Here is a 15,687-nt window from a genome sequence, read left to right on the forward strand (position 1 = left end):
CCTCTTAAGGCAAAAGGGAGAAACCACGCAGATCTACACCACAGTTCTTATCTGACAACTACGCCAAAGTCCAGAAGTCACGCTCAGCACCAATAAGTAACTACCTCCTGTTTGAGAGGAATGTATTTTTCTTGGTTTAATCAGAGCAAAAACTTAGATTTCTCTGTCATTTTCCATTATAGGATCTGCTACAAAACCTTTCCTAATCAAAGAGCATACTGTAGAGCTTTACCTCTCTATTTTCTCCTCTCCTCCAAAAGGGTATGTGTTATACGCATAAAGCAACATGGCACAGTAGCAGGTGGCTAGCAAAAAACATACAGGACAAGAACAGAGGAAAGAACTTTTGCTTGGTCTCCATTTTAAACTTTTCCAATTCCTCCAAAACCAGAGCAGAATCCTTGTTCACTAAAAAAAAGCGGATGAGAGTTAGGTTTGTGGAGAAGTAGGCTCCCTCTGCTCCTGAAACCAGAGGATTTTCTGATCTTTGGGACCTCTTTCAACTCTTTCCTATCTTAAGACTTTTTCAGAGAGAAGAAAAGGAAGAAGGTGAGCGATTTATGTACAGACAATACTTCAATTACTACTGAACAATTTTTCTTCCAAATAGTTCAAGTCTTCTCAGCTGTAGTGTTAAAATACAATACCCCAGAATAAATCTAAGGAGCTTAATGTAGCGGCAATCCTATATAGTGCTATGTAAAGGTGTGAAAAGATGTATATTACATATTGTAATAGGAAAATATATGAAAACTGACATTTAAATGCATAACAACTCCTTCTTGTACAGACAACACATGCAGAAGAAATAATACAGAACTTAGAAAGTTTAAATCAAAGAACTGGTTTATGGATGCCTGCAGCAGGACAAAAGCCAATGCTTTCCAAATGAGAAAACATCACAAGTCAAAGTCTTTCCTCTAGTGTCAAAGGACCTTTCCCCAAAATTTAAGTCTTTAAACAAAGAATCCAATCCTTCTTTGAAGAAAACACAGGAGAGATGCGTAAGAAGCAATATGGCACAAGAACTAGGAGCTGATATGGAGGAAACCTTCACTACCTACCCAAGCTAAAGAGCGTCTAGTAGTGCCACGCTAAAGGGAAACCAACTAAAGAATTCCCCAAAAAGGAGCAGATGGGTAGAATGAATCTTGAACTTCTCCCTCAGATCTTTACATATCAGAAAGAGAGCTCATAACACGCAAACAGCTTAAGCTTTCTCTGAAGCTTTTTACCCTGCTGTCTCTGCTGTTGATGTTAGTGATGCCTTTGCACTGTCAGTTGGAAGCTTAAGGAGGGAAAATAATTTGCTCTGTATTAGGAGGAAGATGAAATGATTTAGAGAGACCAAGTAACATTAACTCTGTCTGCATCGTTTCTCACAGGAAGTCCAATGACTTGTGACTTAGTGGCTCTCTGTAGAGCAACTGGTATCCCTAGCCAGATCATTTTGAGTCACTGTAACGGGCCCATAAATGCGTTTCAACACTACGCTACTCACCAGCTTCTCTGCTAATCCTCAGAAAGGTCGTCAGTAAGGGGGAGGATCTATTCCAAGAGCTGAAATTGATACCAAGAAGTTAAAGCTAGATAATTGGCCACTCAATTGCCTAGGGTGCTCTTTCAGCAGCACTCCCCAAAACCCCACCACCTCTGCTGATGTATTTGGCTAATGGAATTTCTCATTGATTATTGATGTTATCCGTGTATCAAAAACAAGATTAGTAAAGATTACGTTGGCTTAAGAATATCCCAGAACTGGTGCATGTTTTCCATTTCTTGGGCCTTCCTAAATCTGAGACCCTTTCACTATTTCTTGAAGCTGCCTAAAATGGTCAAAAGCAAAGTAAAAGTGGTGTTTTTGGAAGTGACTGACAATTGTTTTAGTCAGAAGTTCTATGTGTGATTTATAACTGCTGCTGCTTCTCATCCAGAAGGATGGTTGTGTACAGCAACCAAGAGAAAGAATCATGCAAAAGGGAACTAGAACTTTATCTTGGTAGCGGCAAAAGAATGAAGAGCAGCAATAAGAAATTGGTAGTTTTCTACACAGATGATCTCAAGCAATTCTCAGTTTATAATACGTTGAAAGGAAAACCCGGCAGAAAGATGCTAGCTAAGACTCACTTCCTTGTGAAGCACTTACAACCATCAGGGGATGGACCAGAGCAAAGGAAAGGTAGTATTTTTAGGAAAAACTAAGGACCTGGGGCCATGTATAACTGAACTTTCAAGTAGTGGAGGACAGCAGAGACTAGAAACTGGACTATCTATTGGGACCCGGGTGCCAAAACCACTTTTGTGAAGGAGGGCTTGTTAGAGAACAAAGCCATTGAAATGGACAGTGTTTCGTTCCATAAGTACAGAAAAGGTTCCTTTCGATATCTAAGGAACCAATTCCTATATTCTAGAGAGGCAACAGAAAAAGAAACTGCATAGCACTGGTTTGGGAAATGCAGGCTACAGAACAAAGATAATGATGGCAAATAGAACAATTTTTTTTTCAGGCATAAAGGAGGAAGAATATGTTTTCTCCTAATAGCTCTAGTTCTTGTGTGAAATTATATTTGGCAATAACTACATTTATTTTGCATCGTGAAAATAATTCAGTATTACAGCTAGGCCTGCCCTGGAAAGAAATACCTGGCAACAGTACTGTAAAATTAGGGCTGAGAGATCAAGCGTAAAAAGCTCCTTCAGTCTCATCCCAGGAGTAAGAACCCTCTTTGTTCTCATTATGCCAAAGTATTGCTACAGGCTGCTTCTCTCCACTTCCCCACGCTTCCATTACTGACCACCAGCAGGGATGGTCCATCAGGGCAGAAGTTTGGTTCAGCCTATGAACATACGATCATAAGGTGTTGTTAGGAAAAGGAGACCCAAGCACTAACAATCAAACCAGAAAATTACACCATGCTTAGGAAGGTTGTTGAGAAGGAAGAAAACCTAAACTCCAACCAGCTGGCTTTGAAGGTAAAGGAGGAGCAAACCTTTGTAAGATAAAAAGTTCTCAAAAATAATATTCTTAATAGCAAAGTAAACCAGATTACACATTCAGCGTTTCAGTGTTGCAAAGCTTCAGGCTTATGAGATTCACATTTCTTAAAGCTTTAACTCAAACATCTCTTCTGAAAGGCTTTCATCGAGTTCCATTTCAAATGTAATACCTGAAAGATTTACATCCCTTCCATGTTTCTCATCTAAAGTTACAACTGTGGTCTAAGCATTTATCAAAAAGACATGAGCCTGCAGAAAAAGAGCCCCCTTCCGCTTGTATAAACAAGATCTTTTTGACCAAAGAATCATCATCTCTGTCCCTTCAAAGTAGGGGAAGAAGAGCAAAGAGGGTCTCGCCAAGCCAAAGGTTCATCTGCTCTGACAGAGCAGAACTAATTCCTGCCTTGGCCCTGGGGCACTTCACACCCAGCTGTGGGGAGTTCAGAATGTGGAATAGTTCCGAAGTCCCAGAAAGCCACCTCTGACATCTCATCTGATTCTCTTCCTTGCTCAGAGGCTGCTCTCTCATTAGCAATTTCTCCATGCATCATCCACTGTTTAAGCATATTTGTAATGTAGGTAAATGCTCAAAGAGCAACTAATGTTATAAGTATAGCTAAGAATGCTTTCTCAATGTGACTGTGAGTTCAGATTAATTGAAACAGGTATAAATCCAACTTTCTACTTACCATTTTAACCTCTGCTTTTCTCAGAGGTGCCATTAAAAATGGACTCTTAAGGTTTTGTTCTGCTTTCTCCCATTACTTAATTTTTGCAGTATAGGATTTGAATATATTTGTAAATACTTGAGGAAACACTAAACTACAGCTAGGCACTTTTATGAAACACATGCAAAGATATGTAGCCTTTTAAAAGCAGATTTTTTAAGCAATCCAAGCGTGGTGTTTTGGTGGTGTGGGTTTGGGTTTGTTTTTTTTTTTGAGAGAGAATTACTTATTAGAAAGCTGCAGTGAGTTAAAGTAAACTTTTTACCTGATTGAAAATATCTCCTCGAACAACTTCACAATCAACTTTGTATTTACAGATCAGGCAGGAAGCCGTTGCAAAGGAACCTGAGGGGAAAAACCCGTATGGTAGAAATAAGGATTTTCAGTCATTCAGATTTGGTCTTTTTGCCCAAGCTCTTTTGACACAAAGGCTGTCATGTTGTAGTGCTATAAAAATCAGTCATTAAAAAGTAATGTAAAATTAAAAGAAGATACTTGTAGTACTGAAAGTAGTTCTTCTAGATGTTAAGTCAGCAGAAATCCTGTTTTAGGAGTAGTGATATACCACATGCATGTCAACACAAATTATATTGTGTGCTCTCATTCCCCCAACCTGTGCAAGCATATACAAGGAGCGGAGACCAGAACCTTCCCTTTTCCTCTTTACACAACTAACAGTAGTGCCGACAGCTCTGCAAACAGCAGCAGCAGAACGTGAACCCACGTGAATTCAAGAAACTGTAGGGCAAAATAACTAAGAAGATGCATTAGTAAAGACTTCACTACAGGCAACTAAAAAGCAGTACTGTTCCTTTCAGCAGAAGTGAGAAGTTACAGCTATACTGTTCAAATTGAAATACTGCTCTGAACTTGGGATCCCGCTTAGCTACTGTCATTATTTGGCAAGACCGTGTTAAGTTCGTTGCTCCACACAGCCACTTGGTAGCAATAACTGGCCTGTTTCTGAGGCAGCTGAAGGTGATGCCCAAGTATCTGGTGGAGCGTTTGCGTCTCTATCTGTCTAAAGAGAAAGCTTATCAGGTGGCTAACACACACATGACAATACACAGTGTGAAGTCATTGTGGCAAACTAGAGTGGCCCTTTGCGCACGTGTCCAGGAGAGAGAAGCCTACAAGGCCTTTTACCTGTGGAAGGAATAATGCTAGAAGTTGACAGAATGCTGAGAAATAAAGTAGAAAAATTGACAGATTTTCTCCTAACCATGAAACAAGGGTTTAAAAAAAAAAAAATTTATGATCTTTGACCCTGCACTGCAGTGTGTCACTCGTACAGTAAAAGTCTGGAGCTGTCTTAATTTCTAATGGTGATATGAGGGCAGTAAGAAAGCCCCATGACTGAGTAATGTACAGGGGGGTACAAAAGTCTCTCTTTAAAAGGAAACTTTTAGAAAGGTGACCATTAAGATGTTGAAAGCTTTGCAGAAGCTAGGAACAGCTACAAACCTCTGGTCCCAAAACTTTATCTGGAGTATTATTTTAAGCCACCCGATCCAAAGACTTTTTCTGCTCATGACTCAGGCACAGCAGCCAACCAACACTTACACTGCTAAATGAAGGGATTCTGGGGTGAAGTACAACATCAAAATATGCTTTGGCGATACTCTATCTGGGTAAGACAGAGTGAAAGCACAGAAAAACGTGGAGCAGATCATTTATGAACAACTGGCAGTTCAGCTTGGCTCATCACTGCTGGCGTGGAGAGTGCACAGCTTCTGAAAAGCTTGCTCAGCATTGCAACTCCTAGAACTTGAAGCATTCCAAAGACTACAGGTAGTATGACAGTTCTTTGCTCATTATAATTTGCTTATAGTAATAATTTAGGCCTTTATACAGTGTGTTAGGGACATGTCTGTCAGGCTAGCAGACCTAACCCTGTCTGAGGCATCTGTTGCTACCTACTTGTGGCTCTGTAAGTTATTTTTCACCACGGGAAGGACTCGATTGAGAGGTTACGCTGCCCCATGCACGAGTCGTGTAGCCAGCAGGCCACTGCCTCTGATTTTTCAGCTACAGCAATGGCAAGGAATACGATCTAATTCCAGACATGCTGGTTGAATGCAGTAGCCGTTTCAAATTCAGAAAATGCATCTAAGATACAGTAGTTTCTATAGTAGCAACTTTACTGTAGGTCTGCAGTGTGAAATGGTTCAAAGGTTCATATATGAACTTCCCAAATCATTACAAGGTTCCTTGTCATTTGGCACACCCATGATTACCTTGCCATTGTCATGGCTAGACAAAAATGAGAGAATACATATAGCGGTATGAAGCTTTACAGAACAGAGTTTCAGTTTCTCTTTAGCCACTACCATTAGTCAGCTAGCGTTTGTGAAAGAGCAGCATAACTGTATGTCAGATAAAGCTTCATGTGCTCAAAACAACCTTTGCTGATTTCCAAAGGCCTCAAAATCTCAAACTCCATAGCATGTTTTTAAAGAATCTTTTTAATTTAAAATCAACTTACAGAGGACATACACTAAGGATGGTCTGAAATCTAATTGCTGTAGTATGCAACTGAAAAAAAGGGAAGCTTGGGTGTGGCAGTGATGTGCAAAAACACAGCTGTGTAAGAAGTTCATGATAAATGCCTCATATGGAATGACAACCAGAAGAAAATGCATGACACACTAAGCACAAATGGAAACTAGCACTAGATTTGGGTTATTTGACGGGTAGGATTCTACTGTGTGCTGTTTGGTCAGCGTGATAGAGCACTGTGTTTGCTGTCTGAAAAAAGAAAATTGACGAATCTGGCACTGAGCTAAGCTCTGTAGATAAGGAAAGCAAGTAAGTTTGGTCCTTGGAAAAGGTAGAATTAGACAGACAGGTCTTACAAACACGCCACCGCTGCTTTTAAACAATTTATTTGCCAGAAGTCTACTAAATGATCCAAATGTGCCCTTTAAGAACTGATTTTCTGCGTCCTTTCCTTAAAAATGAATCCTTGGACTTTTAGCTTGACGTTTGCAAGTCCTTGGCAATGGAAAGCATATCGAGCAACTGATTAAGAGATTTCACTTAATTTGGAATTATTATATGTCATAATTATTGTCTGTCGTAATTACAGAATGTAGGTGTAACAAGCTGAAGGTATTCAACTGAACTGGTGATTAATCCACAATATTTTATACATGAGGTAAAGTCACTGAAGTATCAGGATATTTTAAGACTTCAATGGAATATAACCTAAATAAAGAATCAGGTAACAGACAAACCCTATGTCATTGACAGACAGTGAGAGGGACCTAGGAAAAGACTGATTTCCACACTAGGGTCTCATACATGAATATAAAGAAGCACCAAATACATTTTAAAAGTTAAGGTCTAAGTTTGTGTAAACAGGGTGTGGATCTTCACTGACACACAAAGACCAGTGTTCATCACATGTAATATCTGGAAGAAGTATTGCCACTTGAAACGCTTCTGATTTAAATACTTAAGCTACCTAAAAAAATTCAACATTTTAAAAGCAGAATATTTTATGCCAAGAGATACCAATTCAAGAAAAAAAAAATTAATTCCAATAGTGATTATGTTGTCACAGGCACCAGTAAAAATCATTCCTACACATAAAATAAATGAAACTAAAACCACTAACCATGACACTGTATTATCCTTTGGATTCCTGCAACCTGTTCCAATGTGTCTATGTTCTGAGTATAGTTGCGGAGTAGTTTTCCTTCTTTATCCATCAAAGCTATGAACTTGTGACACAGAGATGGCTGGAATTGTCCTGGATAGATTTCCTAGGGAATTCAGAAGTACATTAGAAAGTGCAAATGGATACACAATGTCTTTGTTGCAGCTGCAGCGATTCACACAGAGCTAAATATTATCAATAATGATTATGCCTGCAGTTAATGCTGTCACTCCCTTTGCATTTTGTCATTTCTCTCAGATCCAACTCTTCTTTCAACAGCTGAGCTTCTGATCATGTCAGGATGAATCGCTTCATGCAAGTTGGTATTTTGTTCTTCACACAGCATAAAAGCAAGGTTTAGATCTTTTTCAGTTTTGAGAACTATGAAATAGGAAAGCTTTTTTTCTTTGTAACTGTGAAGTAACCTCAATATTTGTTATTAGAAATATACATGGTTTAACTGTAGTCTGACAAAAATTTCATGAGGAATTTGGATTCTGGTCTTTTGGTTTGGGATAAGGAGTTTTTACTCCTCAGCATTATCAGCAGCTGTTCCTAGATGACAGAAGCCCAGAAAGCAGAATGGCATTGGATATAAAGGGGGGGAGAGGTGGTACTCACACCAGCTTTGCCAATTTAGGCAGTTACAGCAGTCATCAAGTTAAAACCCTACGGCTTAGCAGAGCAATTTCACTGTGCCCAATAGATGCTCAGCCCTTCCATTAGATCAAGGTAGAGGAGACAGGTATATCTAAAGAGCGCAGGGAAAAAAAAAGTAGGCAGTTTTGTAGAATGATCTGATGTTTGCTCACAGCAAACAAGGAGCCGGCCAAAAGGAAAAAGGAAATATGGGCACCCAGCTGAAAGCTTCACACTAGGAAGCTCTGTCTAGAGCTGACCGCCCCGGGTGGCAGCTCTGGTCTCTGTGTGACAAGGACAGCAGCAGCAGCACCGCCACCACGCTGTTGCTCAGGAGCACTGATTTAGGGGAGCAACCTGAGTTCCAGACCCTCGCCTCTCCAGTCACTCTCTCGCCACTGAACAGCAACCAGGCTGGAGTCTCACCTGGGAACGCGAGGCCTTTTTACAGAAAAAGCACAAGAGTCACTGGCCAAAAGAAAGTTAGCTGGCAGGCGGCTGCTGCCTACCTTTGCCACTAGATACTTAAAGCTGAACCAAAAGTTCCAGCACAACAATGAACTGTTAAATTAATCTTTGTGACAGCTCTGCCTTCAGCTACTGTATAGACCAACTATTAACAAGCAAAAAAAGACTTTTGGAAAGCATTTGTTTTTCCCCAAAATATTTCAAGTTATTTGTAAGTCTGAAGGTACATGGGTCTTCGGAGTTAAACTGCAGCAATGATCAATGATTGCTCCTAGTGCTATTACCTAGATTATGACTAGGCTATTATACAATTATAATCAGATATTCATGTGGTCCTAACAGCTTTTATATCTTAGTCTGAAGAGGCAAGACATGTTCTGCCACTGAGCTCTGCAAATTTATTTGGCAGTTCTTTGTCCCTAGAATTAAAGGAATTTAAGATTTCAAGGAATAAGAAATCAATATTCTCACTGAGCTGGGGGATAGAAAAGGAGGAGGAGAAATTATTCTAGTAAAATAGTACCAGCTAAATTGGATTTGGACTATTCTGGTAAAATCTATGTATAGACAGGCTTCAAGTTGGTGGTTTTTTTGTTTGCTGTGGGTTTGTTCTGCGGGGAGGGAGAGGTGTTTGGGTTGTTTTTAGAATATTAAAAAAACAGGGAATGGGCATCACGATACCTTAGTATCTGGATAAGAGGCTTTCAGAGAAAGCCAAGCAGCTGAAGAATGCATTGATTTTTCTTTTGCAATCTTTATAACAGAGCAGAGATACAAATCGTGAGCGAAGGGAAGAAAGAGTGAGCACAACTAGTAGTGATTGATTTTCACAAGTCCTTACTGGTCCAGTAGTAATTCTCACAATATTTTGTTTCTTATATTTTTTGTCCTGAGGAAATTCCAGACTAAATGAAATTATTTTTTTGTTTCTACATATGTCTACAGTTCCTACAATTCCTTCTTGTCTCAGAGATGTACTCCCTGCTTCTTAAACTGTTTAATATCACTAACATCTTTCCAAAAACTGCTGCATTCTCCCTTTTAAGCAAACACAGCCCCTGCAAAAAGCCTTTAATTCTCTAAGATGTACAGATCCTTGTGACAGCTATATCAAAACCTGAAACAAGAACAAACTTATTAGGGCATGAAACTGCTTTAGTCCTCTTTACTGTAAATACAGTGATAAAATGTGAATGTATTGTATGACATTGAAGAGCATGCCACAGCATATCAAATTCAAATGTAGCTTTCCACATTACTCATCTGCTGGCCAAAAAGTTTCTCATACTGTTTCATTTTTCACAGAAAGTAACAGCAGCTAAGATTACTGAGGTTTGATCAAATAACTCCAAGTTTTTATTTATCCTCCCTGAAATTAGAGACACTGTCTGGAATGGTTGTATATATAATGTACTTGTAACAGGAACAGTAAAAATAAGCTTAAAAAAAAAAAGAGAATGTTGCTAAATACTTCTAATAAGGCTAATACGTGGTTGCATACAAGGACAGAAGTAACACCGAGGATATAAAATTGATACATTGCAAAGACCTCCCCAAGAAGAGAGTCACTATGCCACTGAATGGGGTGTCTCATTAAAGTAAATTCAATATATTAACATATTTTTCTATCTTGTTTATAAAAAAAGATAAAGATATCTTTTTGTTAACAGAATAGTTTTATATCTGATTTATGCATTCTAATATTGTTATCTGTCTTTACTGACCAAGAGAAGAACTGTTGGAAAACCATACCTTTGCAAACTTAAAAAATGGCCTGGGATCCTTTCTGAAGTATTCTATATCAAACATGGCTTGCGGATCTGGAAGGTCTGGGAAGTCTACTGCAAGGCGCGCATAGATGCCATCTCTTGATCTAAAGTCAGGTATTCCACAAGACACAGACACCTGAAATATATTTTTGCAATCTGAAATAAGCAAAACTACATATTTGGCTATAAAGAGTTGCTATGATACAAACTATTTGGGAAACCACATTTCTGTATGCTCACAGTGCTGAGAGACATGAAGAACAAAACCAGTCTGGGTTCTCTGTATTTATTTTTCTTTTTTTTTTTTTTGTATCTTTTTTTGGACCAATATAACAATTCCCAAATCACAAGCAGGAGAAACAACACAGAAACAAAAGTTTGACAACTGGACAAAAACCCCCTTTAGTACAATCCATACAGGCAGTAATAGGACACCAGAACTTACTTTTACTACTGGAAGTTTTGTAAGAAGTGAACAAAAATTTAAAATATGGTTGCATTAAATTTGATTAAGTGTTCATTGATCTGCCAACTTAGGCTTGGACAAGGTGGTCGATTGATTTTTTTTTTTTTTCTCTAATGTGCCAACACAGTAACAGAATAGATTCTTACTTTTGATGAATAAACCCCTTTGATAAACAATCTTTGTTTATCAGAAGCATTGTAGTAGTCAATAAAGACTAAAATTTGTTGTCTCAGACAACCCCAGAATGCAATGGGAAGAGGAGGAGAAACAGGTCTATGCTAGCAGTTACAGAAAGACCAGGACTGGGTAACAGAAGTAGCAGTGCTTTTCTAACACGCTGATTTGAACTACTCATCTTTTCTGAATGGTGTCACACCCTCTGTGTATGAACAACAGAGGCAAAAATGATCGACTTTTGTATCATGATCTGGTACACAGGTATAAAGCTGCAAATGTACAACGATGTTCTTTAGTAGAACAGTGAGTAATCTTATTACCATCATAGGGCAGCACATGTTAAAAGTAAAATTCAGTGTACTGAATATAATCTCTGTATAATCCTCGCCCCCAACTCTCTTTTTTTTTTTTAAGTCCTATTCTTCTAGTCCCCCCACTGACATTTTGTTTAAAAAATCATTACCTTTGTTTCAAATGAAAAAATGAGTAGGATACAAAATGTTCTGGAACAGGTAGATGTGATCTCATTCCATGACTATTTTGCATGGAAGCAACTGTTTAAGAGTTTAAATGTTTAAGAATATTTTCTTGTAAGAGAGACCTTGTAATTTCCAGCTTAAGCTCCAGTCTTGCAGTGCGCATCGTTCTAGTGGAGAGCTGTGTCTCCCTTTCCCACCTAGCACAATTATTTACTTACAAATGTTGCGAGGGTCACATCACCTGCATGCTGTAAAGCACAGGATGAGCATTTAACCAACCGTCTACATATTCTCTCACTGTCATTGCAGCGATACGTACCCCAGCTCCAGTCAAGACCATTATTTTTTTGCATTCTTGTAAAAGTTTCACAGCATCATCAATAGTATTAATATCTTTCCGTTTTTTTCTTTTTGGTGGTTCTGAAAGAATGTTTATAACAATTTGCCACAGCGTCATATCATCCAGTTCAGGTGGAGGGATTGTTTCTGGTAGCAGGTCTTTCAGAATTGTCCGTGGGTCTGTACCTAACATGAGATGCTGCTGAACAAAGGTGTAGGGACCTAAGAAAATTAAAAAGATAGAAATATTTGAGTCAAGTATGTCAGATGATTATGATTGTTGTCCCATTTATTAATGCTTGCTACTACAATTTTATTAATCCCACTTAATGCTTCATTCATCAAAACCCCTGTATGTTTTGGTCTAAATTCTAAAGTGATAGTATAGCTAGGGTTTTTATTTAGGGTATTATTTTGTGTTAACCCATGAAGGATTTCATAAAAAGTTAGTCAAGGTAGAAATCCCAGTTCACAGCAAAGTTGATGGCTCTTAGAGGTCCACTTATGTAGCCACAAGATTTTCACAATGTATCTCCAGTTTATGGCTTCCTTTGTATTTTTCCAACATTTTGTAAGGTATTTGCAGTAATAAGTTGAAGAAACAACAAACATTATGTATACTTTCTAGTCATATTATAAAACACGACTCTAAAGACACAAATAGGGCCCACCAATCCATGGCTTTTTGTTGTTCTTTTAGTCGTCTAACACTAATGATTTCAGGCACAACGTAAAGCCATCAAATCAATCTTTCCAGAAACACTCGAGATTAGAGCAGTAGAAGAAAAACAGGTAAATCTTAAGAAGCTAACCTGACTAAGAGGACCCAAATAGCTATCACTAAGGCTAGTTACAATACATATAAAGAAAACAACTGTTACACATATTTACCCCAAAAGGTACCAATAGCGATCCTGTAACGAGGGATCAGCAAAGACAACATATGGGCAGATTTTAAGAGGAATATTGTGTTACCATAATGTGTCTTCTTGCTGCTATTCTTATCAATACTGGCAAAACGAATGCTGTGGTATTACCACACCTGTGTAAGACCAAAGACCCCAAGTCCCAAACCCGCTGCGCCCTGGAAGCCACTGTCCCACACAAATCACCAGCGACCTCAGCGGTTATCTTGCCTCTGTGCGAGGCAAGAACTTTCTACTGAGTTCCCAACTGCCATGCTTAACTTACCCACTGCTATATATATGCAGACTAGTAATTCCCAAATTGACATAACAAGTGAGCCCTGCGGATTAGCTAAAATCATACAAGAATCATCATCTTGTTCCTTAAAGAATTAATATGAAGTAAATAGGCTAGAAACATGCCATAAATCTGTTCAATTTAGTGAGTCTGTGTGTATGCTTTTAATATGGATCACGGCAGGATTTCTACACAAAGAAGACTTGACAATTTTAATCAAAATACAGCAAGTTTCAAGAGGTTCATTTTGAAACTCCTTAAATAACATGCAGAATCCAGGCAACAACTCTAAGCTGCTCAAAAGCAATGATTGCTAGATTTTTTGCAACAGAAGAAATCATTTGAAGACTGGGAAGAATCAAGAAACCGTTCAAAGGTAAACAGCATCTAAGAACATTATATAGGCTTCTACCTATACGTGGTCTTGGGGTCCAATCACTAGAACTTGCGTGTGAGGCTCTGTCATCTTCATCACTATCACAGGAGTGAAAACCGTTGGCTATGATTTCATCACTAAAAAGGAAGTTATCTGCAAGACAGCACAACAACGATGGGTTACATTTGGGCCAAATGGCAGATACGTATTTAAATAGATCACAAAACCTAAAATTGTATGCTTTTAAATTTGATTGCAATGAATTACACATGGGTGGGTTTGTCACTTGGACACAGAAAATGTCTACTTTTTTTGAGTTTATAGATATGCTTTCAAGCCTTCAGTAGATTTACTGCAGGATTTGCTATCTTAACACTGGGCTTCAGTGGGCTGGATGTTGACCTTAGTGAAATTTTCATTCTATAAAGTGTTGGGCATTAAGGATTTTGTATCTTTAAAAAAAAATTGTTTTAAAAGTACAATGAAAAATTCCTTTCTCTTACAATTCTCGCTTTATTCAGCTCACTGAGAAATTGGCTAGAATGAAAACGTGTCACCATTTATAGGCCAATTTTTGACTAGGTTTGAGGAGCACAGCATTTCAAAAGAAACCCACAAATGCCCATTTGGGTACAACTAAGCTACAGAATTTTGTTAGGCTGTTACCTGGCAGCTGAGCTGCAACAGGTGACCACATACACACTTTTATCATATTTCAGTTACGACAGAAAATGTGCTACCTGGAACCACCTTCACTAAATTTATCTCATCCCTTTTACCCTGCAGCTGTGTTCGGCTTAGAGTACCACGTCGTTACTTCAGCTCAGCTCGTGGCCGTAAGCCAAAGTAACTCAATCTAACCTCATCGTGTATCTAGACGAAAGAGTCCAAGGAAGAACGAGGTACTCGTCTTACAGCATGCATTACTAAGCTAGCATTTGAGGGGAAATCCCAATCTTAACCCGAGCAGCTTACTAGAATTTAGACTACTAAACTTTTATTATTGGCTTTATTAGAAATAGCCACAGCAACTGTAGATTTTTCAACAAATTAAGCTAAGACCATGAACAAAGGAGAACAAGTTTCAGTCATGCTCTCTAAAGCAAAGAATCATTACAATAGCTTTCAGTCTCTATTTGAATAAACCCCTATAATATTGTAGCGAGGTTACTTCACTTTTAAATAAAGAACACCACAAAACACCATCACTTTTTATTCAGAGATTGTGTTGTCCTGTTCCTTCCCTTGTTGGCATAAATAACTTTATTCTGATTAGAACGGAAAGAGGTAGAGGACAGAAATTTGCTTTTTGTACTTGCTGTCTTGTTCTTCTGAGACCACAGGTGCTCATCGACATTACTATTTCTTATTATTAATCTACATAGTTACAGCATTTCACTTCATTCTTATTATGCATGACGTCAGCGAACGTATTATGCACAAAGCATTACAAAGAAGCAAAAAGTTGCTTAGTACACATCAGTCAGTGTGAAGCGCAAGTTTGGCTAAAACGACCTTTATGTCTCCTGTATAAAGAGCCAAAGGTTACGTTGTGAAAGAATACAGGTCACATTGTCTTGTGTTTAAGGCAGGCTGTGGGGGAGCGGCTAGCAGGCTGAAGTCACAGCGTCAATGGCAGCATTCCCCGGGGATTCACGGGAATCCTCAAAGGCCCAAAGGGAACGCTTGCCAGAACTAGGCAGTCCACAGCAAAACACGCCCGAGGACCCGAGTAACTTGAGCAAAAAGGCTTCAGCTAAGGCCCTGAGAAGGGATCATTAGCTTTACTCCTGTGCTCTTCCAAGGAAGTTTTCAAATACCAGGGCTGTTCCAAGCGTATCGCACAGCTCTGTTCCCACTTGGATTGCTTTTGCACAGACAGAAATTTTCTGTAGAGCTTTACAAAATATCTTTAACTGCATTCCGGGATAAAATGTAAAGATTTTACTGGCAGAACGCAGTACCTTACACCTTTGGAGAAGTCCTTCCAAAGCGCTACCTTAGAAACCAAAATAAACAAAACAAAAAAGCAACCTCAAAACCTATCTGCTTCACTAACGCGATGCAAGGTACTTTCATACTGATACCTGCCCGAACAGTACGCGTCAAACGTGATCTGCAAAGAAACTTTTTAGAAGATTAGCGTTTAGTTTTGTGCTGCAGTCACCGAAATCTTAACCAAGGCTGTAACTTGAAATTATTTAAACAATTGTTCAAGACTGCTGCTCCTGTGCTTTCTGCGCGAGGTTCCAAGAAACAGAAATAAAATCATTATCACGGCAGGAACTGTGAAAAGGAAACGGGGCTTACGATTTTTCATTTTTAATAACTTGTTGCCAGCCACACAGCGAAATAAATGTTTTCGGAAGCGAGAGCCGAGTCGAT

At 38.8% G+C, this 15,687-nt stretch overlaps 1 protein-coding gene across 1 annotated transcript in view; it reads right to left on the reverse strand.

The window, feature by feature from the left end:
- Nucleotides 1-14,168, reverse strand: part of SIRT1 (sirtuin 1) — a 17,974-nt gene extending 3,806 nt beyond the window's left edge. Inside the window, 6 exon segments of the mRNA XM_009696014.1 lie at nt 3,991-4,070; nt 7,345-7,492; nt 10,246-10,398; nt 11,704-11,945; nt 13,339-13,529; nt 14,164-14,168. Of these exon segments, the coding sequence (XP_009694316.1) occupies nt 3,991-4,070; nt 7,345-7,492; nt 10,246-10,398; nt 11,704-11,945; nt 13,339-13,529; nt 14,164-14,168 (819 nt within the window).
- Nucleotides 14,169-15,687: the final 1,519 nt, after the last annotated feature.

The sequence above is a fragment of the Cariama cristata genome, unplaced genomic scaffold (genome assembly GCF_000690535.1).
Source record: "Cariama cristata isolate BGI_N322 unplaced genomic scaffold, ASM69053v1 scaffold12942, whole genome shotgun sequence".
NCBI classification, from domain to species: domain Eukaryota; kingdom Metazoa; phylum Chordata; class Aves; order Cariamiformes; family Cariamidae; genus Cariama; species Cariama cristata.